This window comes from Lichenostomus cassidix, chromosome 7 (assembly GCF_008360975.1).
Source record: "Lichenostomus cassidix isolate B80296 chromosome 7, HeHo_3.0, whole genome shotgun sequence".
Taxonomy (NCBI): domain Eukaryota; kingdom Metazoa; phylum Chordata; class Aves; order Passeriformes; family Meliphagidae; genus Lichenostomus; species Lichenostomus cassidix.
In genome coordinates this window covers 22,344,277-22,371,200 of record NC_139488.1, presented here as the reverse complement: position 1 = coordinate 22,371,200, position 26,924 = coordinate 22,344,277, and the positions used below count along the sequence as shown (strand labels likewise).

At 52.2% G+C, this 26,924-nt stretch overlaps 3 protein-coding genes across 4 annotated transcripts; 1 reads left to right on the top strand and 2 right to left on the bottom strand.

The window, feature by feature from the left end:
* Positions 1 to 534: 534 nt before the first annotated feature.
* SLC23A3 (solute carrier family 23 member 3) lies at positions 535 to 5,581 on the bottom strand. Of its 2 annotated transcripts, none has more exons than XM_085066732.1 (12): positions 4,993 to 5,581; positions 4,563 to 4,723; positions 3,983 to 4,077; positions 3,592 to 3,665; positions 3,129 to 3,310; positions 2,854 to 2,977; positions 2,392 to 2,539; positions 2,059 to 2,312; positions 1,770 to 1,875; positions 1,528 to 1,695; positions 1,230 to 1,325; positions 535 to 1,042 (listed from the first exon to the last, which is right to left on the bottom strand). In XM_085066732.1, exons 1-12 carry the CDS (start codon positions 5,098 to 5,100, stop codon positions 711 to 713), a joined length of 1,848 nt encoding a protein of 615 aa, XP_084922858.1. In that variant the 5' UTR covers positions 5,101 to 5,581; the 3' UTR covers positions 535 to 710. The 2 variants fall into 2 exon arrangements, with proteins under 2 accessions (XP_084922858.1, XP_084922859.1); XM_085066733.1 differs by having other exon boundaries at positions 877 to 1,042; positions 1,528 to 1,636.
* A 443-nt stretch (positions 5,582 to 6,024) lies between these two features.
* Positions 6,025 to 12,535, bottom strand: CNPPD1 (cyclin Pas1/PHO80 domain containing 1). The gene is made up of 8 exons (XM_085066736.1): positions 12,259 to 12,535; positions 11,972 to 12,074; positions 9,494 to 9,575; positions 8,800 to 8,920; positions 8,581 to 8,709; positions 8,342 to 8,403; positions 7,986 to 8,103; positions 6,025 to 7,476 (listed from the first exon to the last, which is right to left on the bottom strand). The coding sequence occupies exons 1-8, from the start codon at positions 12,325 to 12,327 to the stop codon at positions 6,844 to 6,846; spliced, it is 1,317 nt and encodes a 438-aa protein (XP_084922862.1). The 5' UTR covers positions 12,328 to 12,535; the 3' UTR covers positions 6,025 to 6,843.
* A 72-nt stretch (positions 12,536 to 12,607) lies between these two features.
* Positions 12,608 to 26,896, top strand: RETREG2 (reticulophagy regulator family member 2). The gene is made up of 9 exons (XM_085066734.1): positions 12,608 to 12,934; positions 15,156 to 15,262; positions 20,018 to 20,048; positions 20,780 to 20,915; positions 22,244 to 22,328; positions 23,103 to 23,240; positions 23,560 to 23,654; positions 24,563 to 24,698; positions 25,440 to 26,896. The coding sequence occupies exons 1-9, from the start codon at positions 12,720 to 12,722 to the stop codon at positions 26,162 to 26,164; spliced, it is 1,668 nt and encodes a 555-aa protein (XP_084922860.1). The 5' UTR covers positions 12,608 to 12,719; the 3' UTR covers positions 26,165 to 26,896.
* Positions 26,897 to 26,924: the final 28 nt, after the last annotated feature.

Sequence of the window (26,924 nt, the reverse complement as noted above, 5' to 3'; positions counted from 1 at the left end):
GCATCCACCTTTGGGTCTTTCACCCTGGGACCAGGTGGAGGGAGATGTTCTTCTCCAGGGAAATCCACTGCTGGCTAGTTTAATCAAAAGAGCAAGGGCTAGGGAGTATTTATGTGGTGAGCACTACTGGGACCATGCTACTGTAGGTGAAAGGGTGTTCATTGTTTTGGGAAACTGAGCTGAGTCGCACCGGCAGCCTGGAGCTTCCTGGAGTGCCAGAGCATTGGTATCTACCTGGTGCCATGGGCATCAAGGGGCCACAGGCACAATTGGGACACAGCAGGGAGGAGGTGGAGAGCCAGTCCTTCCTGAGCACAGTACCAGCAGCTGAGCAGAGCCAGAGTGACAGTCCTTTATGGCTGGCCAAAGCACTGAGCCCTCCCCTAGTCAACTCCACTGGTGGATTTTAGAGGTACCCATATCGTCAGCTGCAGTAGCACCAGGTGGCCCTGCCCTCTAGTCTCAGTCCTCAGGTCACCAGGGGTTTCCCTAAGTAAATCCCATGTGGAAAGGAAACCCATGGAAATGGCAAAGTTGGTTGAAGTTTTTTATATCTCACTCTTAAGCAGAGAAATCAGGCTTGTGCTGGGAGGGTGGAAGCTTGGATCCCTCCATTCCTCACGGGCTTCAGAAATGAGGAGCAAAGTGGCTCACAAGCTGCCTTGAGGGCACAGCCCAGTTTTCACATGAGGTGTCTCCATGTGACAGGGTCAGGCCACAGTGTGCCATGCAGGCATCTCTGTCTGGCTTGGCCTTGTTGCTGGCTGCAGCTCCCCAGAGCTGGGTTTGGGGAGCAGGTGTGTACCTTCCCCTGGGTCAGCAGCCCCCTCCTTGGTGGCACAGCTGCCCTCCTCCTCTTCCTCACTCCTTGGGCAGAGGAAACAGCAGGGAAAGGCTTTGAAGGAAGATGGTAGCAGCCTACTCAGCCCAGTGGGGAACCTATGTGCGTGGCTGGCTTCACCCCTCTCTTCATGGAGGTGACAGTCACCAGCTCTGGCTTTCCATAGCTGCTCAGAAAGCAACCCTCGTTCCTCCAGTGTTCCTGCAAGCAGGGAGGTAGGCAGTGAAATGGAAGCCTCTTCCTCCAGGTGCTTCCTCCCAGCCCACACCAGCCCCAGGACGCTCAGCAGCATTGCCTGGAGGCAGAGCTGATGATTTGGAAACACTCCCATAGACATATCCAGTCCTCAGAGCAGGGAAGATGCAGAGCACCTAGAGCAGCTCCTCACCTGAGACGGTGTTCTCCAGAAAAAATGACAAGAAGCCAGTTAAGAAGACAGGCACCATGAGCAGGGAGAGGAAGAGAAGGTCCAGGGGCACCCAGCCTGCAGGGACAGTGCCAGAATCAGCCAGGATGTCCCAGCCCAACCAGGGGAAAGGAGCAGGAGCAGCCATGGCAGAATCAGGGATTGAAGAGATAGCTGCCTGCTACCATGAGTTGACCCACCCTCCCTGAACACCGGAGATGTGTGGTCACCACACCATAGGACTCAAGGCTTTGCCTTGCCTGCAGAATGTCCCTCCTACCTGTGGCCAGGGGAGTCAGAGCTGTGCCAAACCACCGCGGTACCAGCAGTGCCATGAACATGGCAAAGCCAACAATGAAGATGTTCCTCCCTGAGTCGATGTCTGTGTACTGGAAGTAGGAGATCCCCGTGCCCACAGCCACGGCGTACGTGACACAGAGCACCCCTCCTGTGAGGAGCAGGAGTCAGGCAGTGACAGGCAGGCTGTGGGTGCTGCAGCAAGGGACAGGGCAGGGCACTCACCATGAACCGCCAGCGGGATGCGGGTGAGGAGCCCTGCCAGCTTTGGGGACACGCCCAACACTATGCACACCAGCGCGCTTACTTGCACCGATAGGCGAGAGCCAGCCTGGCAGAAAGAAAAATAGGAAAGTGAGGATGGGTAGCATCACCCACTGCTGTCTCCTGCCTCATTCTGCTATATACACCTGCCTTTCCCAATGCCGGCTTGGTGAGCAGCCTGGCCATTACAAGTCCCACACACCCGCTCCGCTGCCTCCCCATCCCTTGCCAACCCGTTTCCCCGGCATACCTGCGTGAGGCCAGTGGCGCAGGTGTTGGCGATGCTGGAGGCCGTGCCCCCCGGGGTGCCCAGCAGTCCTGCCAGGAGGCTGCCCAACCCTTCCATGCAAAGCCCCCTGTTACAGGCATGAGGGGGCAGCCGGGGGACTCGCAGCAGCCTCCCACACAGAACATAGCAGCCCACTGAGTTCATGCTGGAGCTGATGGCCATGGCGATGCCCACTGCCAGTGCCCGGGGGGTGAGCAGTGGCCACCTCCACTCTCCTGTAGCAGAAGGAAAAGGACAGGGAATAGAGGTCCTGTCCAAAGGTGGATGGCTGCACTCAGCCCTGCTGCCCCCCACCTGCATAGGGGATGTGGACCCAAGGGGCACTGAAGGTGCTGTTGGCCCAGGACAGCTGTGCCATTGCCAGGTCAAGTGATTCCCAGGGAATGCGGAAGTGGCTGAGGATGGCACAGACAATGCAGACACCAGCAAATGGGAGCAGTACCTGCAAGGAAAATAGGAACCTTCAGCAGAGGACCCTCCTCCCCTGCCTGCCCAGGCCAGCACCCCATCCTGTCCTGTCCCATCTCCCAAGAAGTTATGCCACATCTCCCCTTATCCCTGCAGGAAGCATCCCAAGCTGTTCTGCTTCAACACCCTAGGTCCCCAGTGCTTACCCAGCAGCACTCATGTTCTGGGAGCTGCACCAAGACTTCTCACCCCTGCCTGTGCTCCAGGACTCATCTAACCCCACACCAAAGAGCCAGGCTTGGAGAGAGAAGCCTGGTCACAGTGAAGGGAGTAGACAAGCCACGGTACCGAGAATGTGCCCAGGGTGGGCACTGATGGCTCTGTGGAGCCCTCCCAAGTGTGGGGCCAGGCACAGAAGGGCAGGCGGCAGGACCGCAGGTGCTGGGAGAAGGTGACAGCAAGGATCATGAGCCTAGGAGAGTGAGTATAGGTCACCACACAGCATCAGTCAGTGATGGGGCCCCAAGTGTGTGCCGTGCACTGCAGGGATGCCCCATCCCTCTTCCTGTGGTGAAAGAAAGCCCTAGGAGCCACACACCAGTACAGTCCCCAGGCTCACGTACAGCAGTGCTACAACCCAGTTGGTGGAGCAGAAGAAAGCAGCTTCCTTGTATGCGGACAGCCCGATGATGGAGAGGCTGGGGGCCAGGACCATGGGCCCACAGTGCCGTGCTGCCCACCCACAGACACCTGACACTCCCAGCACCAACTGAATCAGCCCAGAGATCAGCACTGCTCCAGAGACCTGAAAGAGGAAAGGATGGGTCTGTGGGGCAGGAGACATGGAGGGCAGTCCAACACCTTCCCTTGACCACATTCCCACTGCCCAAGCAGAATTACTTGATTCACATGCTCTGCTCACCACAAGCACAGAGAAACATACATGGACATGCCTCGTGATCCCCATTGCCTTTGCACCTCTATTCATGGCAAATTGCAGAAAAAGAGACTGAGGGTACAGGGATATGGGTGACAAGTGGAAAGCTGATGGAATGGGGACCCCCATCCCAACACAGGAGCACCCACCTCTCGCAGCGAGTCAGCCCAGCTCCCTGTGACTGTGCAGTGTGGTGCAGGGCATGTACTGGCCATGGCTGTGCCTGGAAGGGAATTTTGGAAGGGTGTGATACATGGATCCTGGGCTCCTGGAGCCGTGTCCAAGAGCATGCAGCAAGGAGGCTGCTGGCTGGAGAGGGAGCAGTGTGCCAGCATCCCCATCCCCATAAACCCTGACCCAGGGGAAGTTACAAGTTGCAAGTGCACTCAGGAGTGAGTAGGGTGCTGTGCACCATCAGCAAGCAGGATTCCTTGTTACCCCTCATCCCTGCCCGACCTACCAGGCACCTCATCATTGCCATTCCCCTGGCACCAGCATGGCCCAGGTCCCAAGGGACACAGGCTCCAGGGCTGTGCTCACCATTCCTGTCTGTGCTGGCACCGTGGGACAGGTGGGAGCTCAGCACCATAGCAGGGACCAAGTACTCAAAGGATGGGATTTGAACCAGCGGCAACCTGAGAAAGGGGACAACAAGGGCACATTAGGGAGGCAGGATAGGGAAGGGAACAGGGCTGCTCCAAGAGCCCAGGCTGCCAGAGAAACAGTGGTGGGAAGGGAAGCAGATAAGAACCCCAGAGTGGCAGGAGGTCACCCCATATTCTACATGTGCCCTAGTACATCCCAAGTGGCAGCACATGGAATGTGTGCAGAGGTCAAAGGCTTTGCCAAATCCCATCTCCAGCCCCTGTGTGGGCAGCACAAGCACCAGATGGTCTGAAGGAGCTGTGTATGATGCTGGAGCAAGGCAGTGAGAAGCTAGAAGGAAAGCACAGCAGTTTTTCTAGAGGTATGTGTGAGAGGGAAGGAACAACTTTGCAGAGATGCAGAGTAAGGTTTTCTTTGTGCCCCTTCCCACATCCTAGGAGGAGACAGATGCACTCTGCCATGGCGTTCCCCTCCTCCTGGTGACAGCTGCTACCCCTTCATCCCCCTTGCTCACCGGCTCCCCAGGGTGGTCTGCAGCATAGTGGAGATGCCACAGGCAAAGAGGCTGTGTGCCAGCAGCTTGCTGGTAGTCTGGGCATGAGGTGGCTCCTGGGGCAGGGTGGGCAGCAGGAGGAGGTGGAAGATGCAGACCAAGGAGGTCTGCACGGCCAGGTGCTGTGCAGGGAAGAGATGGAGCAGTCACAACTCCCTGCAGCACCCAGAGCTGCAGCTCCCCATACCCAGTCCCCCTGAGAGGGGGGATGCTTACTAACACCACTTGGGCAGCACTCACTACTGCCCACTCCCCTCCCAGCACACACTGGTCAGAGCCCCACACACCCTTTGCCTGGCAGAATGCAGCCCCTGCCCTGCCACCTGAGAGGATCCCAGCCCTCTCCTCATCATCCCATCTCTCTGGCTGCTCACCACAGTCCCCCCCTTACCTGGAGGGCTAAGCAGCAGCTCAGCATCCAGGAGCACATCTTCTGTGAGGAGCAGGATGTGAGCATGGGGCTCCCAGCTCTAAGCGTTCTTCCATGGCCCCTATTCATGCTGCTGCCTCCCCACACCGCTCCCAGTTTTTGGTGCAGAGAGGATGGGCAGGCTCCCACCCCCCAAGAGCTCCTCACAAATCCTCACATGGCTGAACTTCCACCTTCTGCAGGAGCTGCCCCAGGGTTAGCCATTAACTTGAGTTGGTGAATAACCTGCCCTTGTGGCCAGGAATGCATGTGTCATCCTGGTTTGTCACCACAAGAGCCAGGTGACAGGCAGCCACAACCAGGATATCAGACACTATTACAATGCCAATTACCCACAGCCCGGGTCCCATCACTGCCTCTGTGGGCTGGGTAAGCCATAGCCTCAACACCTCTTCCTCCAGGTGCTTAGAATATTCCCACCAGCAGCATCCTCCAGCCTCAGTGTGCCCTGCTCATGCTTGTTCCTCCCCAGCACAGCATCCCTTGGCCTCCGGGTTCACGCTGGTCTCTAACAGGAGTCTATTATGTCTGCCATTCTCCTAGGAGAGTACTGAATACTGCCAGTGGACAAGGATACCAGGGACAAGAGCTGCCCTGCTTGGCTGGAAAGGATCCCAGGGGATGCTTGTGTTTTTGTCATGGGGCAGAAGTGGCTGTGCCAGTGACCTGGCCAAGCCCTTGCTACTCAAGGCTCACTCATTAACAGGTAAGACTTTGGAGAGCAAAGAGCAGCAGAGAACATGCATTCCCTACATTCCCAAGGATGGGGAACCACCTCTGTCCTGCTGTCCCTGCTTGCACTGGACCTGATATCCCTCCAGTCACCAGAGAGAGACTGCAGGACAGCCCTTGCAGGTCTCCTGGGCTCACTGGCAGCACACAGGATCTGCCTTGCACAGTGGCTCCAGGAGCAAGGGCACAGCTGCATGGACATGGCTCCACTGGTGCAGGCATGCTGCCAGTATGGAGCAGCTCAGCAAGACAAGGCAGGCACACAGCAAGAACTACTTTTATTGGAAGAGATTTGCATCTACAAAAGAGTGAAAAACAGGTGTAAAATCGACAGTAAAAAGAAGGGGCATTATGAGCTGGCCTAGTCAGTGAGATGAGGTGCCTTCTTCCCACTCTGAGGAGCAATCAGGCACTGTTTGCTCAGACACAGACAGCTGGGGTTTGGGATGGGGTCACAGAGCACCCCAGATTCAAAATACCCAAAACAAGCAGGATAAGGAAGTTCAGCCCTAACCACACCTCACCCCCACCAAGCCCAGCAGGGCACATTCACATCAGGGTACCTGCCTGGTGTTACTTTTGCAAGTCCCAAGAAGTGGCCTAACAGCCCCCAAATAAAAGTACTGCTATGATCAGCCAGCTCACTCCCACCTCCTTCAGCCTCCTCTCCCCTATGCCAGGCACCCCACCTTCTCACTGGGGTCACTGCCTTAGCCCCTCCACCCTGCACACACAGCCCCAACCTCCTACATCCCACATGCCACCTCTGTCCAACACCACTCACTACAGGAAGAGGTACAATACCTCCTTTGCACAAGCACTCCAGCCCAAAGGCAACGCATATTTACCCTCCAGCTAGTAGGTTCCCACCCCAGTAAGCCAGCTCTACCCCAACCTGTCCCAGCAGCCCCTAAGTGAAGGACATCCCTGCCATGGGTGGGGGGACACAAGTGCTGGTTTGAAAGTAATGCAGGGGCCTCCAGCCCCATGCAGTTCCAGGGATCAGGGGTCCCAGAAGTACAAGGAAGTGAGTTGTGCCACACTAGAAGAGAAGGGGAAAGGGGCTGCTGTCCTGTACTCCTAGCTGGGAAAAATGAAGCTCTTGATTCTACTGAGATCCATAGCAGTATGCAAGAAGCACTGCTTCAGCCCCAGGGGGTCCAGCCAGTCCTCACGGTTGGGGGCTGCATACCACGTGGGGCCTGCAGTGGCTGAACAGGCATGGCAGTGGAGCACTGGAGGAGCCGGGAGCACAGTAAGTCCGAAGGGGCCAGGCTGGCTGGGGGATGCAGTGGGTGTGGTATGGTTGGATCTCTCACAGGCAGTGGGCACTTTCCGGAAAGGACCTTGCAGGAGGCTCCTGTGTTGGGCTAGATCAGGTGCCTTTGGGTAGGACAGAGCTGTCATCACACTGCCCCACAGGTAGAGCGCAGTCGCTGTGACACCTCCACGACGTGGCTCCTTGGTCGTCTCATTCTCCCTGAGGCAACAGGTGCAGCTGGCTGAGGAGACACTGGGCAGCTCGGGCTGGGGTTGGCCAGGGGCTGCAGCTGCCTGGGCATCCAGCTGGCACCTCCCCTCCTCAGGGAACAGTGCAGGCCGGGGGGCTGCAGGGCTGATGCTCCTCATGCACACGGACCGGTGCACCACGCTGACAGAGGCGAAGATGGCGGCGAAGCCAGTGAGGTACACCACACCCAGGAGGCAGGCCAGCTAAGGAGGAGCCAAATGTTAGCCCAGATCCCCTCCAGCAGCACCCCCGCCAGCCATGACACAGCATGGTCATGATCAACCCAGCAGTCATGATGGCAAAAAGCATTGCCAGCTTCAGGGCTGGATGCCGAGAGCAGACAGCCCCACTGCTAATGGTGGGTGGCACACAGCCTGCCCAAAGCAGGGCCTAAATACCACAAACCTAAATGCCCCAGCTAAAAGCCAACAGTTCCTGTTCAAAACCCTAGCCAGCACACAATTGCCTCCATGCCACCACCATGCCCTTGTATCATGACTTATGGGGCTGTGGTCCAGCATAGGGCACATTACCCAGCACGAGGCTGCGGTGCCTCAGGCAGTGCAGCTCCAAATCAGTATCTTCTGACAGCTTCCGTTTTCAACAGGAAACCAAGATGCTGCTCCCAGTGGAAAAGAGCATCCTGCTCCAAATCCATGGCCTGCTGGGTCCCATGTTCTTCCAAGCAGCTGAGTTCTTCCTATGCCCTTACCTTCACCACTTGCTGGTAGAACTGGCCCAGCACATGCTGCCACATGGACTGCTCCATGAGAACACACAGATCCGTGTAGGTGAACCAGCCACGCCACATGCCCTGTTTTTCAGCCACGCTGCAAGGAAAAAGAAGAGAATGGTGGATGTGGTATGGACCTAACCCACCAAAGCAGCTTCAGCCCAGGCAGGCTTGGAGAAGACCCTGCTTATGCTCCGTAGAAGGGAGCTGCAGAGCCTAGCAAAGGCTCACAGGTGTCCCAACCTCTTATTTCACTGCAGCAGGGCTATCTCCAAGCAGGGGTAGAGCCAGGTTGCAACATGGATGAAGGGATCACCCCCATCCCTGACACCTACCGTCCTTCCAGCCAGCTCAGCACTTCAAACAGCTCCCGAGGATCTGTGTAGAGACTCCAGTCCTGTCGAGACAGCAGTTAAAGGTCAGTGCAGTCAGGACAGGTCACCCAGCACTCAGACACATCCTTCTCTATCCCTTCACAAGAGCATGTGAGGGAAAAACAGAAATCCAGACTCCCCTCAATGCCTCTTTTCCCCTGCTCCATGAAACAGTTGGCAGCAGTGACAGTTTCACTTACAATGGCGCTCAGGAAGTTCATCTCCAGCATGTTCATGGTCTGGACATCCACCTTCCCTGCTGCTCCCCATTCGTCATTGAACACCTCCTCCTCCTCACCCTCATCATACAGGTACTTACTTGCAACCATCTAAAAGCAGCACAAAGGACAGGATCTCAGCCCCCACTGCACTCCTCCAGACTTCCCTCCAGCCCAATTACCCCCCTGCCCACCACTCACCATAGAGATCAGGAAGAGGTCTGAAGATGAGATCTGCTGGAGGTATTCAGGGTTCCGGTGCCGGAGTCTCTCAATATAAACCAGTGCCAACATCATGGAGCAGGGCGAGATGCAAGCTTCCCTGGGGGACAGGGCAAGAACCAATGCTACAAATGTCTCAGGCACCATGGCACAACTTGGCTGCTCCCTCCCCATGCAGGCAGTAGGAAGGTTTAGCAAATTGCTAGACAAATCACAGCCTTGCCAGCTCTGTACCAGATGTCCTGAGCTGTACCAACAAAAAGTACAGGGAACACAGGGTGAGTAGCAGAAAGCCCTGGTTTCTGTTCCCATGCCCAGACAGCTCCAAACTGAGCAGTCCTGCCTGCAGCAAGGCATGCTGCGAGGGCTCAGCTGCCAAGAGGAGACTCCGCATTCAAACCTGGTTACCCAGGGAGTTGCAGATCTGACCAGTACAGACTCCCAGTAACAAGAGCACATGTGCACCCCAGAGAGCAGGATAAACTCGAAGCAGACCTGGCTGCATCAGGAAGTCACTGTGCCTGCTATCTGAGCCACCTACCCCAGCTCCTCTTTTTTAATCAGGCCTAAGCACAAAGCCGGTGGCTGGCCCAGGGGACAGAAGTGAGTCACAGGTAAAACCAGAGCTCCAAGTTCTGACACAGGACATGAAGGGACAGGTTTTGCTTCTTACCGAGATACGTGAGACACATATTTCTTTTGGAGTCTGCGGATGGGACTGGGAGCCACTTTCTGCAGCAACTCCACAGCAATATCTAGGACAGAAAAGCACCAAAAGAGTTAGCCCCATGTGGCACAGTCCACACCCACCCTTCCCCTTCTCTCCACAAGCCCATCAGGTCTTGGCATTTGCTCAGCCCTTCAAGTTTCATTTAAACTATGAAGGTAAGACAGACCCTATCAGAGGTCAGGGACAAGTGAGGAGCAAACAAATATGCATGGCAGGCAGATCGCAGCAGGAAGAGGATGTGAGTGACCAAGGCCCTGCGGCAGTGCCAGATCAGCAGGTCTGTGTCACGGGGAACCACCAGCAGTCAGCTGCAGAGAAGCACCCTCCCCTCACCCCAAGGGATCCCAAACGGCCCTTCTGGAGGCCTTCTTGGACCTGATGTCACACCACATCTTCATGGTCCTTTGCTCCCCTCCAACCAGCCTCCCCCTCCAGATGTCATCAGCACCAATCCAGCTTCCTCTCCACCACAGCCCCAGCACTCCAGAGATAACCTACAAGGTACTCATGCGAGCAGGAGCCCAAAAGCACTAACAGGGTATCAAAGCAGCGCTACAGTGTAACTGAAGCTCAGCCTGCTTTCCCTGCTCTCAAGGACGTGCCTCACCATTCAAGCACAGAAAAGGCCAGAGACTGACATACACTGGAAGATGGCTTCAGCAGCTCCCATCTCACTTCCCTGCACGCATCCCAAGCAGCAGCACTACAGTGCAGGGCTTGGCAAGAAGTACTTTAGACAGGAAACTTCAACTCCATATTGCTGCCAAACCCTTGGCTTACAGATTTGAGAGCAGAGTTCATCCCAGCAGCTTTGCATTTCCAGGTACCATGAGAAGCATCACCATACCCCTCTTTTCTACATCTCTCCAGCAGCTAAGACAATGGCTGCAGTAACTCAAGTTACTTGCTGAAAAACACTGCTCTAAGGAACCTCCCTACACCATTCAGGCCACACCACTACTACAATGTATAGCCAGGCAGACACAGATCCACCATTGGCTGCTCCCAGCCTCTCCCACTGCTGCTGCACTCTGCCCTTCCTGGCCACCCTTGTGCCACCACAGAGGCAGTACCAACATCCCAAGTGATCCCTACAGGCTCTGTCCTGATCTGAAACCAAATTCTTCAGCCCACAAACCCAACTCACAAGAGTGTCCTGCTCTAGAGGGCATGAAGAGCAGCTGCTCAGTTTCCCCATCTCACAGCTACGGCACACTGAGTGTGGTTACTGTTCTTCTGTTTCCAAAGGAACAAATTTACTTTTCAACTTCTCCCCTCAGTCAGCCCCATACTGCCTTCTGCAACCAAACCCCATTACCAAAGACCTTTTCTTGCTATTCCAGACTCTCTCAACAAGCCTCTATCTTGTTTGAAGAGTAGTGCCATAAACTTGCCATATAGCAATGGCATCACTGTACCAAGAGAGATGTCATAGTCCTGAACCCCATTTTTTGACAGCAGCTAGTGAAGGAAGGCTGTAAAAGCAGATCAGCCCATAGACACATTCTCTGTACACCCCTCTTGCCCCCAGCTGCTGGAGTCATGGCATTTCCTGCGTGCAAGGCAGTACTGAGAGTTAATAGCCCCCAACAGTTTTCTTGCATGACTGTACCCTTTGAACTTTCAACAGTGGTAGCATCCATGGAACAGTCCCATCTCACACCCCAATGTAACGTGAGCCTCCAGCCGCCCTTGCACTGCTTGTGTTGGTACTCGTGACTCCCAACAGCACCCAGGCAGCTGGCTGCTCTGCCTGGGTCTGCCCTGGTACCACACACTCAGCATCTTCCTCCTCGACAAGGCACATCTCACACAGCCTCCTGGCAACTTCAGATCATCTCCCTAGAAAGCAGCTAATGGAAATGCTGAGTGAACCACACAGTGGAGGCCCTCTAGCAAACCACTGCTTGCCTTTTTCTACCCCTCTGCACCATCAACTGCACCAGCTCCTCAGCCTTAACCCAGCCATGTCCTTCTGCCCTGCAAAACAGTGCTGAATCAACAGAAAAATAAAAACGCAATACAAACACACATCAAGAACTCATCCCCTTGGTGCTCACAACCAGAAGTTGAACAAACCCCTCAGAGTTTTGTAGAGCACAAGAAATTGTCCAAGAGAGCTCTCATCAGAAAGAAGTTCACAACCTGCTCTGCCAAGGAATTCACAAACAACCTAAAGGACTTTACACACCAGTGAGATGTCAAAAATGCAGCAGTGGGCCAGACAGGGCAACAAAACAGAGAGCAGAAGCCATGAGGCTCTGGCATCCTGCCCTGCTGTGCCGCGCTGAGTGGGAAAGGCTGGGCAGGGGTGGGATTTGGCGCTGGGGAGGAAGCAGGTGACCTACTGGTCTCGGCCCCTTGGGCTACTTCCAACCCCCTTGACTCAGCATTCCCATCTGGGGACAATCAGCAACCCACCTGCCACGGGGCTGGAGAGATTATCCAGGCTGCAGTCTTTGTCCCAGCCATAATAGAGTCGCTTCCGCACTCTCTCGCTCAGCTGCTGGTGCCTGGGCAGGAACTGAAGGCAGACAGAGGAAGGTGAGGAAGGCCCAGAGCACCTCTCATACCGTGCTCTCCACCGCAACCCAGCTCAGGGCTACACCGGGCCGGGGCGTGCGGCCACACGGGGCTCTCTGGGGGCGGGTAATAGGGCGGATCACCCCGGGGGCCTGCTGAGGACAGGCTTGGCCGCGGACACTCACCGTGAACTCCTGGAACCCACTGAGAGAGAAGGCGCCCTCCTCGTCCAGCAGCAGCTCGTCCAGCTCCATCGTGCCCGCTCGCAGGGCGGGGGCTGACGGGACCCCTCCGGCGATGCGGGGCCGCCTCTGAGGGCGCAGTGCCGCTGCCCTCCGGGCTGCCGGTCGGCTGCGAGGCCGAGGCCCGGCGCACTGTCAGGAGCACACCCCTCAGAGCCGCTCCCAGGCCGACGGCCACCGCCCGCCTTTCCGCCCTTCCTGTTCCGGCGCGGGGGCGCGGCCGGTCCCCGCCCCTCCCGGCGCCGGGCGCACGCGCGGCCGGTGTCACCCGGTCCCCCCCGTCCCCCTCCCAGTCCCGTCCCCGGGCGCACGCGCGCGGCGGCAGCGGCCGCCGGTCCCTCAGGCGGTGCCGCCTGCCCGGGCCGGTGACAGCGGCACCTCCGCCCTCTTCCCCCCCCGCAGCCATGGCGAGCGGCCGCGCCGAGGAGGCGGCGGCGGCGGCGGCGGCCGAGGAAGAGGAGGAGGAGGCGGCGGCGGCGGCAGCGGCGCGTCTGGCGGCGGCGCTGCGGCAGCGGCTGCGGGGCTGGGAGGCGGCGCTGGCGACGGCGCAGCGGCTGCTGGTGTGGGAGAGGCCGCTGCACAGCCTGGTCACCGCGGCCGCGCTCGGCGGGGCCCTCTGGTGAGCTGGGGCGGGAAAAGGGACCGGGGTGGTCGGCGCCGCCCGTCCGGCTCGTGCCCGTGCCCGCAGCTTGAGGCGGCTTGCGGGGCCTGCGGTGATGTCCCTGGGTTCCGGCGGTCCGTGGTTCCGCAGCCCGCACCGCTGCTGGATATGTGCAGCCGGGAATAGCCGCGCTGTTTTCCTCTGACAGGCATAAACAGGCCCCTCCCTGAGGGGAGAAAGTGCCAGGAGGATTTGCCTTGTCCCGCGATAATAAAATGCAGATGGGCTAACTGGAGCCTTGCCCAGGCACGTTTCTGCTTAATTTTTGCATCCGTGTTTTTATCAGTTCGTTTCACCCGGTAACTGCGGTCGGAGAGCACCACGGCCTCCTACAGCGGTAGCTGCCCTGGGGCGTTTTATTTAAGCCCTTCTGCTCGTTAATCTTTCCCGGGAGGTGCTGATGTTTTCCTCGGTCTTGGCGCGAGAGTATTCCCCCTTCCCTGTTTTCCATTCTCTGCCTCTCGGGAAGGGAAGTAGCATGAGGAAATGGGAATGTGAGTGGCAGAGCCCAGCTGTGGATGGGAATGAAAAACATCCTGTTTGTTTATATAAACAGTGAGTCAGTTTTACTGATGAAAATGCTCTCAGCTAGTGGTCTTCCCAGCAGAAAAGGTCAGAAGTGACCCGGGAAAGAGTTAAATATTGCTTGCAGGTGAAATAGGAAGGGGCAGATTCTGAAGTCAGAGGAGGGAAAAGTACGTGACCAAAAAGTATGACAGCCTTTGAAGTCTCTCTCATGAGGCAGCTTACCTTCTGTTCCCTCATCCATATAATTATCAGAGGTGTACATAGTAGCCAGGTACATAAACTTTTTTGGACTACTCTACCAGCTGCAAAACTCAGAGCAGCGTTATGAAGTGAGAAGGAGAGTTGTAAATGAGATGGCAGGGGTGGTAGACAGTGACAGCCCAGGGACTGTGCATGAAAAGGTCAAGAAGAACAAAGAGTGCCCAGAATATGGGACAGCAGAGAAAGATTTAAATACCGCAGAGGAGGAAGAATCAATTAGGGTCTCACAGAGGATTCAGCCAGCATCCTTCAACTGCAATTCCATAAATGAGATGGAGTAGGAGGAAATTCTTCCAGAGATGATGTGTTAAGCTACAGAATTGTTGTCCAATGAGAAGGAATACAAATGTTGTTGTTTAGGTCGTTAAAGGTCCTGTAAGCCCAAGGGAAGTGCGGCTTTTGTTCTGTGCTGCCCAGTGAGGCACATTTCACTTCCATGTTCTGTGACTGTGGCTTGGTGAGAACCCCTCCCTGCTCTGAACTGTGAGATTCTCCCTGACTCCAGTCTTTGTTTGGTGTATTTGACACTAGATATTGGCAAATATTCACTGAAAAGGAGCAGAGTAAAAGAAACGAAACGGCTCTTCCCTTTTGAAAAGGGATATTCATTAAAGAGGTGAAGGTGAATACATTTCTGTGGTATTCTTTTCTGGAGTGACTTAAAAGCAGCTCCTCTGAGCTAGAAAAAAGGATGAATGCAGGCAGCCACTGCTGGCACAAGTGCTGCTCTGGCACCTTTGCTGTTGAATCTCTGTGGAGTAGGGAGATAAACTCTTTGAGTGGCACTGCACAGCTGTGTGTGAGTAGTATTGTGTGAGCTGGCAAGTGTCTCGAGCCAGAGGATGAGGGACATGAAAGGTTTTACGATAAAGTCAAGTGAGCAACTAAACCATTTAAGCGTTGGCTAGTCTCTGGTGAAACAGGGAGAGGTTTGTGATAAGAGAATGAGCATCTAGAATGGCAAGATGCGTTACCTGCATGTAATGCTGGACCTTGCCATGACAAATGGAATGTAGGTTTTTAGCATATGGGCTGAGTTGCAAATAGTTTTCTACTACAGCAATCTGTATTTATGTTATCTAGAGCCTCCACCTTGAGGCTTTGGAGGGACTTGTACAAGAGAGCATTAGCTTTGTTTTACAACCTAGGGAGGAGCTCAGAAGCAGGGGAGGAGAGCACTGGGAGATGGCAGGGAGTCAGCTGTCCGGTGGTGGGCAAAGGCACCATTTGAGACTGTGCTGTGGTGGGGGTAGGTGTCTGCAGAGTACAATGCTTACTACAGTGGCCCATAGCATTTGTGTATTTCTGCTTTGAGCCATATCTGTTTGCTCATCAAGAGCAGTAATTTGCTGTCTTTTTCCTGCCTAACAATTTCTTGTTTGATTTCTAGGTTGTTTTCTTCCACCTCCCTGAGACCTCTCTTTCTCCTCAGCATGTCCCTTCTTGGCATCCTCTTGTTGGAGAAGTGGAAGCCCAGGTTCTTGTTTGATTTCTCAGGTATGTGATGGTTAGCACTGTAGGTAGTTACACAGTTCTAGTGTTATGAGGTGCTGGGCTATGGCTATGGCTCTTTCTGGGCTGTCTCATAGGTCATGTAAGCCCTGTTCCTATTGTAACTGCAGGCCCAGGTACTGGTGCTGCCTCTTACCTGTTTGTGTCAGAGGATTAGGATGTATCCTATTATTCTGGGCATGGAGAGAATTGCTCCCAGTGCTGAGAAATTCTGGGAGGGGTTAATTTTGAGAGTGACTAAGGGGCCCAGCTAGCTTGCCAGGGAAGCTAGTGACAGAGATGATGTGTTTCTGCTGTGTCCTTTGTCTCTTGCAAATGTGGCAAAAAGATCATTTCAAGTGTGAGCACATATGGCCAGCTGAGCTGAGGGTAGGGAAGGAGGGGATGGGAGTGTATTGGTTTTAATTGAGTTCAACATGGGCTTATGCCCTGAAAGAAGCAGACCAAATGAGAGCCACTTCTTGTGGCAGGTAGCAGAGTGGACAATGAGGTCTGACAGCAACAACAGTTAGTGAATTGTACCTGTACTGAACAGCATCTGGTCTTCAGCTAATCAGTGAGTCTGATCACTTGTCTTATCTTTCCCATTTTTTGAAGGGTCTGTGCCAACATTAGACACAAAAGCAGCAAGAGGAATAGCCTTATAAAGATGATAGACATGGATTGGCTGCTGTCTGCTTTGAGTGCCTCCTTCATTGGAGTTTATTAAATGACAAAACCCAGATCTGTCTACTGCTTCTGCTTCTACTGCTGCTGTTCAAAGGCAGCTCGGGGCCCTCCATCCCTGCCCCTCGACTCTAGGGAGAGCTGCTGAATAAAAGCCCCTCTATATGTGTGTTTGTAAGGTGCCCTTTATTTGACCTGAAAGGGTACTGACTTAAAGGGTGCTTTCACAGAAATCCTGATAAGATTAGATATGTTATAGCTGTAGTCTTGAAACTGTTTGCTTTGTGTGGTTCAGGTAACCAGGCAGTTAAACTGGACTCGCCAATTTAATTTCCTGCTTATTCACATTGGTTTTTTAAGGGAATAGTTTAAAGCCAACCCAAACCACCTCACTTGAAACGTGTCCAGAAATGCAAAAGCCTGGTGTCCAGTACAGAATGGTGTCATTGAGGCAGGTGGGGGTGGAATCATTCCAGCAAGTACTTGGCCTGTAAAAGTTGTGTTGTCATAGAAGAAATAGGAAATTCGTGTTGAAATCAATTTATATGATGCAGAGCCATGAAGAATAAAAAAGAAAAGCAAACAAAACAGCAGCACCAGGGGATAGGCTTGGCCTGTGCCATCAGCTGTGGTGGAAGTCAGTGTACATCCCACTGCACCTCTCCTCAGTGTTCTTCACATATTTCACTCCTTCCTGCTTTTCTGCTGCTGACAGCAGAGAACAGGAACACCTTTCTGATGTGCCTGGTTAGGTCACAGCCCTGATTTTGACATGGTTCACTGGACCATGTTTCCTTAGCTTCTGCAAGGAAGGAGCGGTGCTCTGCATTCCTGAGGGGCCTCCTGTTGAATTGGTACTCCTGAACATTTAGGGGTTCTTGTTTGGCTCTCACTTCCTGCTGAAGCAGGGCTGCAGCTTTGTGGCTTACCTCCTTAGTGCTTCCTGTAAGTCTTTTCTGGAGTTCTGGGAGATTGGTCAGTACCATACCTTCAAGAGTGAGCACGTACATACACAAACCTCAGCTTGTGACAGTTATGTATGTCTCAGGTGACTGCTTATAACATCATTTCTGAAGACGTGCTAAAACCTCAGCGTGTGTTTTGCAGTTACTCACACACTGTGATCAGGGTCACACTTACAGCATCAAGATGTGTGACTTTTTTAGGTACTTTCAGAAGGGACTGCATATTTTCAGCTCATATGCAGGGTATTTTCTCAATATCTACGTGGAGTTCCACTTAAATATTATTTAAGGACTTAGGAAGCATCTCCAGTTTCTCCTGAAATGGGTACTAAGGAGGGATGTTTTTGGTAGTGTTGTTGTTTGGCAGCTGTGTTTTGGTAAGTGCAGGAAAGTGCAGTGTGGAAGAGCTGTTTCAAAAATTGCATTGCAATTGAATGCTAGTGCTCCTTAAATTGGCCCCTGCATGCTAGCTAAAGTTTACACACAGATGAAGAATTGCTCTTGGAGAAACGCTGAAAACCTGTAAGAGCCAAGGAATCCATCAGCAATAATTTGTCAGTACCAACATGTAACCTAAACTCCTGCATGGCTGTCTGATCTCTCAGAAGAGTCTGGTGTATGTCAAGTGATTTGTATTAATCCACAGTCCAGTGTGAAATGCTGACAGAAAGATTTCAGCCAGTTATTGATAATCTGAGGCCAGCTCTGGGTGTCCTGCTTGCCAACTTAGTTGTACTGGTGCTCAACAGTATTTCAGCACAGGTTGGAGTTAAGACTTAACTAAGAGAACATTTCCTGTTGGAAATACTTAGGTTTTTTGGGGTCAGGCTGTTTTACAACTGGTGTAAGACTCCAATGCTTTGATATGGCTAGCAGGCACACTACCCTGCTACCAGAAGCAACATACTGTTGATCTTAAAGACAGCTTGTGTTTTGCCAGGTAGCTGAAATCACAGGAAGACCCTGCAGCCTGCTGAAATTTTCTGCTCCCCAAAGTATCTCTGAAACCTTCAGGATCAACTGAGGAGAATTGTTTCACTCCCTCTGCTGGCATATTTTGCATGGCTTGGATGACTGCAACCAGTCTAAGAGGAGTGGGGTTTCTGTGCCATCCCACTTACAGTGTTGCTGGCACGTCTGTCCAGCAGAGGTGGCAAGCATCCCAGCACCTTATCTGATAGACTGTACAACTGGTGTAGTCAGCCCTCCCAGACTGGCCAGTGCCAGATGTAATGTATTTGGTGATTTAGTGCAGGTAATAGATGAGGCTTAGAGATAGAGCTGGATTTCTCTGTGCTGCAATTAAGCAGCTTTAGATTCCTGAGCACAATAACAAAACACAGCAATGGCGGTTGCAGGAGGGAAGCAGCTGCCCCGTGGGGGTGGAGCTGTATCTATAGAATTGACTTTGCAGCCCAAGCTCCCTCTGTGAGCTGCCCCAGCCGCCATGCCAAATGTTTGTGGGCAGAGGAGCAAATGGGCAGCCCAGTCTGAGAGCAGTTGACTCCTCTTGTCATGCCCGATTACTGGAAATCTGGGTCACGCTGTCAAAGAATCGCCTCCTCCCTGGGTGATTGGCCTCCTGCTCCACTGTGCGAGCTGGCTGGTGCAGTGCCTGCAGCGGGAGGAGGAGTCTGGCAGACTTGGCCCAATGTCCTGTGTCTTGGGAGAACAGTGGAAGGGCTGCTACAAGCAGTTGGTCTCTTTGTGGCTTGAGCTGGATGGAGTCTGAAGTCTTACTGGGTGCTTGGAGTGATGGTTGTTCACCTCTTCGGTGCATTTCCCTGAGGGAGTCACTGCCACTCTTGGGCTTTGTGCCTGGTTGGTGAGTCCAGGGAGGATTCAAAGCCTTTTTTGCACACATTGCGTTTCCTTAGCCCATTTTTAACTATAAGACTGGTCTCTGAAGATAAACTCTCTTCCTTTATTTTAGTTCTGTTTATATGGTGACATGCAGAGTGGGGGACAGGGTCCCACTGATGTTTATAACCTCATGCACCAAGTTTGTTGCTGGTAAGAGAGCATCAAAGATATATCAGTCCCTGCCAGCTCTAGAACAATGGGTGGACTGGTACAGGAGGGTAGGCCTTAAAGAGCCATCACAGCACGAACAGGGCATTGTTAAACACAAGAGATTTACAAAGGCTATGTTGGTAGAAGAGCTTTGGTTGAGCCCAGTACAGCCTGAGACACCAGTCAGCTAGCCAGGATATCCAAATTTGTGAGCAACCAGGCTCATGAATTTCAGTTGTCATATAAATGTTTTTTCTCAGTATATCTAAAGGCAGAGCATAATAATACATGACCTCTGCCATTGAAACACTGCTTCTCTCTTCAGTACTTCATGAACTGAGTTCCTGTTTGATCATCACTGGATTCAGTGCAGAGAGGAATGGGAGAGCCTTTCCCTTGCTCTTAGCCAGAGTGATGAACCTTAGGAGTATAGTTATATCTGTGCCTGGCACAGAAGGCTGTCAGGGGACATAAAAGGGCCCTAAAATTAGAAATTATGCACAAGAGTGCTATCTGTTACTTAATTCCATGGGAGAGGATGGAGACAGCAGGGACATCTCTGGTATTTGTACACAGCATCCTGCCAAGGACTGGGCTGGTCAGTGGGAAATGCAGCTCAGACCTCCTGGTGCCATGTTTAGCTCCAAAATGGAAGCTGAAGCTTTGCCCAGCTCCGAAACTGTGCTGGCAGCTCCCTGTGAATGACAAGTGCTGGCACCTGCTGTGGGAGTGGCACTGCCCAGACATGCAGGACACCCGGAAAAGTTGTCTGATCCCTCGAGCAGAGAGCCCATTGTTGGCACCAGGATACACCTCAGATATGAGCATCCTGCCGTGTGTGTGTTGGGTTGCAAGGTGTGCTGGGGTGCCCAGAGACCAGTGCCCTGCTGCTCCAAGTCTCCAGGATGCTTGGCTAAAGCCTTCACAGCTCATGCTCCAAGCCAATGATTCCTGCTTGCGTGAGAGCACAAAGAAGGTCCCCAGAGTGCATCCCTAGCTAAGGATGGTACATCTCCAGCTCTGCTCTGTTCAACTGGTAAAAATGTCGGGTTGTATTTTTCACTTGGCTGACTAATCTTCTGTATTTTCTCTACAGCACAGCCATCAGAGGAGCCAGGAGGAGAGAGGTAAGCTCATGGATGTGTTCCTTGGTCAGTGGGGAGAGTGGGAAAGCCTTTATTTAGTATGGTGATCTCATCTGTGCTTTTCTTCTTTGTCAATAAACTGCATGGCTCCTGCTGTGAAACATTGCTAGCAACTTCTGCACTGGGAGCGGCTTGTCAGCTCCAGAGCCACCGTTTGAGACTCTGGGGAAAGCTAGTGTTCTTTCAGTAGCAATAAAGCTCAAGTATTTCTGATGTTAGGAACTCTCAGGTTTCTTGCCTGGATCTGTCCTGAATTATTTTAAGAATCCTCCGGAGAGAAGGAAATCACTGAGACTGACTTGCAGGCTGAACGTGCTCTCTCTGGTGGTATGGCTTGCATCCTTGGCCATGGTTGTAGGTCTGAGCACCACACTCTGGGCTACCTTGGACTTGGTGCCAGAGGAGGCCACATAACCAGTTCCATCTCCAGTGCTTCTGTCTGCGTGGCTTTGAGTAAACTGCTTTGTGTCTTGGGCCTGTGCATTGGGGTTTCTGTGGCATGGTATCTGCTGCTGCTTGGCTCAGGTGTCTCTTTCTTCCTGATTAAAGGGGAAAATTGTCTCCAAATCAAGCATCTTCCATAGTTTAGTTGAAGATGCAGTCACTATTGTCAAGCCTTTGGTAGGCAACTCTGCTTCCTGGTGCAGCTGTTCCTCCCCCCAGGAAAACAGACCGTGTTCAAAGATTGTCTTCTTGCTCTTGTCTGTCTCTAGTGAGGGGGTGACTTCAGGGGCACAACCTCACCTGCTCAGTGTCCCTGAGCTGTGCCACTGTCTGGCAGAGAGCTGGGTCACCTTCAGGCTGTACCTGCAGGAACTGCTACAGTACAAGAGGCAAAATCCTGCCAAGGTAAGCTGGAGATACCTACTCTTCTGTGCAGGGTCTTTTATTTCCATTACTAGTGGCTTAAGAGATGGAAGAATGTAAATTCAATATTTTTACAATTGCTATCCCTGTCCAACATTTGCTATTCATTCCTTGCAGATTCTATGCCATGGCAAGTTTAAATTATGAGTAATTGACTTCCAGTATTTGTAAACTCCAGCTGAACTTAACCCCTTCTGTGAATGGCTTGCTGTACTTAGTTTCATTTCTTAGTGAGCAAAGGAAGCTCTTCAACTGGGACTGGGGAGAAAAAAAGGGAAGCCTACAGTCTCTGGCCATTTCATGGGTACTATTCTTAAGCTGGTCCTATTTCATTAGCCAAGATTGTAGCTAGCCAAGTCCAAATACAGGGCAGTTTCTGAGTACATGGAAACTTGTCATTAAACGTGTTCTAATGGCTGTGACGTATGTTATTTGGAAAGGGTTTACAGACAGGAGCTAGCTTAGCATCACAAAAAGTAGGACAGACCAACCACTAGGATTGTGTCAGGCTTCCTGAGGTTCAGTGTGCCAAAAGGAGTGGGTTTGTAACACTGCTTATTACTCCTTTTCTGCCCCAGCCACAGGGAGTGGAAGACCAGGACCAAAGATGCCCATAAAGAATAAATTCATTGGGAGCAAAGCCCAGAGAGGAATCGTAGCTTTTGCAGACCCTCTCCATTATGAATTAAACTCTTAATTGCTGGATTTAGTCCATATCTGAACTCATGCCCTGGCTTGCAGATTGTCTGTTCTCACTTCTCCCTGCCCCAGGAGAATGCAAGACAAGCCATCAGGGCTGCACCATTATACTTCACTTTTTCAAGAGGAGGAAGGTCCTGGTCTGATGGGAGCATGGGCTCTGCTAATGCTTCTGCCAGCTGGCTTATAGCACAGCAGTGGCACAGCATCTTGTGACTCTGTAACAGGTTCCTGTCTCTGTCACGACAGTACAGTTCTCTCCTAAAGTGCTGAGCTCTACAGGAGAGATGTACTTTAAAATGGCAATTTGCAATATCCCATCCTATCCTTAAAGATTGTAATTTACTTCATAAAGAACTGTCTTATAAACTTTTGATTTGTTTTATTGAGGCATTGGGTTACCTTGATCATCCTGTGCTTGAACCTGTAAAGCTTACAGCTTAACCCAACCGAGTTGTGACTATCAGCACCTGAATGGACTTGGTGCAGAGCTGGCTGACTGACTTGGTTAGGAGCATCCCTCATGTTGCACTAACTGGGTTTCTGGCACTGGTTGCATAGAAGTATCTCTGCCTCTTGTCACTTCTGTTTGTTCCTCTCTCTTCCTTCAGTTCTGCATGAGTGTCTGTTCAGGCTGCCTGATTCTGGCTGTAGTTGGACACTATGTTCCAGGCATAATGATCTCCTACATCATTTGTGAGTATAAGCAGCTCTCTTGTCTGACTTAAGCTGAGACATGACCTAACTGTGCTGTTGATAGGCTGGTAAAAGCAGATTTCTAGTTTTCTCAAGGGGATCTGTGCTAGATGATGAATCAATACAGGGAATCTGTTCCAGGAAGTCTCTGTAGGCGCATGCATGCAGTACAACTGCAAAGGCAGGAGAGGGAGCCATGACTAAAACATTGGTGCCCTCTGTTCCCCACAGCTGAGTCTGTGCTGGCCCAGGCGTCAGGGAAGCAGGAAGCTACAGTCTCTCAGTTCCTAATGTGGGCAAATCCATATCGAGAGTGTTGTTAACAAAGTTGCATGTTAGGTAAATAGACCTTTTTCACTGCATCGTGAATCCCTAATAACTCCATTCTTGTGCTCTGCTGTGAGTGCATCTACATACAAGCTCTATGCTGCTACCCTTATAAAAGTTTTGGTTATACTTAGTTTTAGGTCTCATTTAAGCTCATTTCAGGGCTTCTGTTGCATGTTTGGGCTGGGTTGCAGTGGCTGAAGAGAAGGCCTTACGCTTCATCTTTAAATAAATCTGTATTCTATCTGAGATCTGGCAGTAAAACCCAGTTAATCAAGCAGCTTTGGAATGAGTAAGAAGAGCCATGGATAAGGATAGGCAGTCAGATGGGAAAGCACATGCCATTCAAATGTGTTTCTCTTGATGCAGAATTTCTCAGTGGCACCACAGAAAGGGTCAGGTTGTGCTTGGTCTGTCTCTCACACTCCCTGCATCCCATGTCCACAGTGCTCAGCATTCTGCTCTGGCCTCTGGTGGTCTACCATGAGCTAATTCAGAGGATGTACACACGTTTGGAGCCTGTCCTGATGAAACTGGACTACAGTATGAAGGCAGAGACGCTGCACCACAAGCATGAGAAAAAGAGTAAGGACCCACCTTCTCTCTGGCTTTTTTTGGTGCTGTATTCCTAGGATGGAGTTGTAGCAAAAGGACAGTAGGAGACCCAGCACTGGTGAAAGGCTGCAGAGGAGCAGAGGAAAAGAGGTGGAAACTTAAGGGCTATGGGGAGAGCAATTGTGTTGCTCCCAGGTGATCCTGAGAACAGCACATGAGAGCAACAGATTATGGTTGTCTCCAGGAACCCTCTGCACTTTCACAGGATAGTAGAAGTAGTGGAGAAGTGAAGTATAAAGGCAGAAAACTCCCTCAGCATCATGTAAAGCCTTTCTTCTCTTTCTCACAGAGCGACAAGGGAAGAGCGAGCCTGCAGCAGGTGATGAGCCAACAGCAGAGACCGAGAGTGAGAGTGAAGCAGAGCTGTCAGGCTTCTCCCCAGTGGTAAGAGCACAAAGACCTTAGCCAGAGCCAGTCCCTCCTGTCTGGCCTATAAGAGCTTGAGAGCAAAGTGGTGGTCTGAGTCCATTGACAGTGATAACACACAGCAGAGCAATAAGTCACTTCTTTGCAGAATTCTTAGTGGAGAAGGGCATGTGTTTGATAAAGACCATAGTCTCCAATGTGGGTATTGAGAATTTGATGCCACAGAGCTGGTGATGCCATAGCAGGACAGGGCCAGCCATGCACCAACCTCCTGCTGACCTCAGAATTATTTTGATGGTTATGCTTTGTGCTCAGAGAATGCGTGTGTCTCCTAAAGAAATTAACTCGCCTGGTGTAATGTGCAGAGGCTCCTCAAAACTGGAAAAGGGAGTTGAGCAGCTCTAGTGTCTCTTACACAGTTCTCTGCTTTCAGACAGATTGTGTGTGACCTATCTATATTCGCAGCACAGAAACAAGCCAAGCATCTTTCTTTACAGCAGCTCTGGGCTTGTAGCTGGGCTGTGAGGTGGAAGGCTTGTTTCCAAAGGAACATGGATACTTGAACCACTGCTACTTGTAGAAGGCTTCGTTTGGCTTGGTATGAATGCAAAAGGAAAGGAATGTTCTGCTCCTAGGTGATTGCAGGAGAGCAAGAAGGATCAAAGCCTTCTGAGATTCCTACAGTCTCATCCCATCTTGTACTGCCTTTTTTGGGTTCCTCACTGAGAGGAGGCACAGCTTTGGGCAGTGATTTATTGCAGGATAGCCAGTGAACTGAGACTGCCCTTCCCTGCAGTGCAGGGAGCACGTTGCCAGCATACTGTCCCTCCAGCAAGGACTTCTACTTGGAAGGTCTGGAGGTGCCCATAGGCAGCAGTGGTACTTAGACACACAGGAATTTGTCTCTCTGCCTTCATCCTATGCAGGTGGATGTGAAGAAAACTGCCCTGGCACTGTCAATCACAGATTCTGAGCTCTCTGATGAGGAGGCTTCTATCCTGGAGAGTGGGGGCTTTTCTGTCTCAAGGGCTACCACCCCACAGCTGACGGATGTTTCTGAAGGTACATGATGGGACACCTTGCTGCCCCCTTATCCTGGGTGTTTGGTCCCAGAACAATGGGTTTTACAAATAGGAGGACAAGGAGAGAACCCAGCTATTTGCATGGGAAGAGAGAGCATTGAAAGGAGGAAGGAAAAGCAGTGCAGCATGCCCTGACTTCATGGCTGATCATAAGCTGGTCCTGAGTTGACATCTGCCTCTAATTACTGCCTCACAAAGCAATGCCGTCTTGTGACTCCAGCAAGAGAGCAAGGCCACCTACAAAGTCCCACAGAAATAATTGAATAGGATAGCCACACACCTCTATATGATGCTGGGTGAAACAGGTCAGACACCCCACCCTGTCAGACTTACTAGCTCAGAGAAGGACTGGTTAGTGATGAAAAACATGGAGGTAACCACTTGGATGTGGCCACTTGGGTGTGTGGGGAGGAGCAGGCAGGTGTTGTGCTGTAAGCACAATTTCCCTGACTTTGGGGGTTTTAATCGGGTGCTCTAGATGCAGAGAGCATGAGTTGGAGCAGGAAGTTATGTGTAAGCACAGAGCACATAGAACAGGATCACAAAAGGAACATTCGACATGAATCATGCCACTGGCAGTAGGAAATAACTGCAGACCTCTTCCTGCTGTGCTCCAAGGATGGGGAAGGTACCTGAAAGTCAGTTGTGGTGTGTCAGCTGGCAGAAGGTGGGTGGGAGGTCAGGGTGAGGGGATTTGTACCTTAATGCTGGTGCTTTTCAGACCTTGATCAGCAGAGCCTGCACAGTGAGCCAGAGGAGTCATTTTCCAAGGACCTGGCAGAGTTTCCATCTGTGGAAGAATATCATTCCAGAGACCTGGGACCACAGAGTGATGAAGATGCGTTTGGTGTGCCTCTGGGTCCTGAGCTTGCCCACGCTGCCTGTGAGCTGGACTCAGCAGAGAAAGAGGCCGCGGACTCTGACCTCTCCATCCTTCGCCTCGCGTCTCCTCTCCATTTTGTAAATACGCACTTCAATGGGAGTGGGCAAGCGGCAGGAGGCAACGCAGAGCCAAAGACTGTCCCTGCCCCAGGCCTGGGCATCTGCATTAACACGCTGAGCGAGGAGATCGTCACCACTGCCATCACCACAGCGGTGCAGAATACCCTCACTGCCCTCCTGCGGTCCTCAGAGGCCAGTGAGGGACCTTCCCTCTCTGAGTTCCTCCCCACCGAGCCTGAAGAGAAACTGAGCTTCCAAGCACACCTGTCAGAGAGCGAAGTAGTGGAGACAGAGACAGAAGCTTCACCGGAGGATGAGGAGGAAGCAGATGACTTTGAGCTACTGGATCAGGGGGAGTTGGAGCAAATGGATGTGGAGCTGGGGCTCGGAGAGGAGCAGCAGGCACAAGAGGCTGCTCTGTCTCCCTCCTCTCCCATGCTTGCTGAGCTGCCAAAGCAAGGAGATGAGGAGGAGGCAGTGATGACAGCAGCATCTATGTCTTAGGTCTTACTTGTGCACACCCTTTTCCTCCATCATCACTGGAAAGAAGGAAGAACTCACACAGTGAACGTGCAGTGGGTTTTTAGATGTTTGTGTTGACTGGGATGGAAATGCGTCAGTGTTAATGTGCTGTGTCTGGAATAATGAATCCTTTCCATCCTTCTAGAGCCTGGCCTTCACTGGCTGAGCAGGAGGCCCTGCAGCTGGGGAGGAGCCGGCTCCTAGAAGCCTTATGCCACAATTGAAACACCAACCCCAGCAAACGCTTCCTAGTAATGGTGCAGTATTTCGGTCTGTCTTCTGTTTGTCTTTCGTTTTGCACGCAGAGTACCAAGCTAGCTGTAGCTGCTGCTAATACCCACATCCCCAGTAGGACATATGCAATCTTATTTTATTGGGTTTTCAAATGGCTAAAAGTGTAAATAATTTTAACTTTAATTGGTTTTGTCTGGGGGGAGGGATGGGATGCAGGGTCAAGCGTGGCACTCAGGGGCAAGCAATGGGAAAGGGGTGTTTGGAGCAGAGGGTAGCAGTAAAGGTTACAAGGGCAAATGGGTGTTGTGCAAAGAGACCCCTTCTGCAGACTGTTACTGTCTTTTGTGTTTCTGCTGGAACAGGGTGTTGGGTGATACCTGCTTTTTTTCCCTGTCTCATTTGAGTTCTGTTACTGGGTGGCTGTGGAGTTGATCTTTTTTCAATCAATGAAATTCACTCCTGGCCCTGTTTAGTACTCCAGTTTCTTGGTGCTGTGGCATCTTTTGCC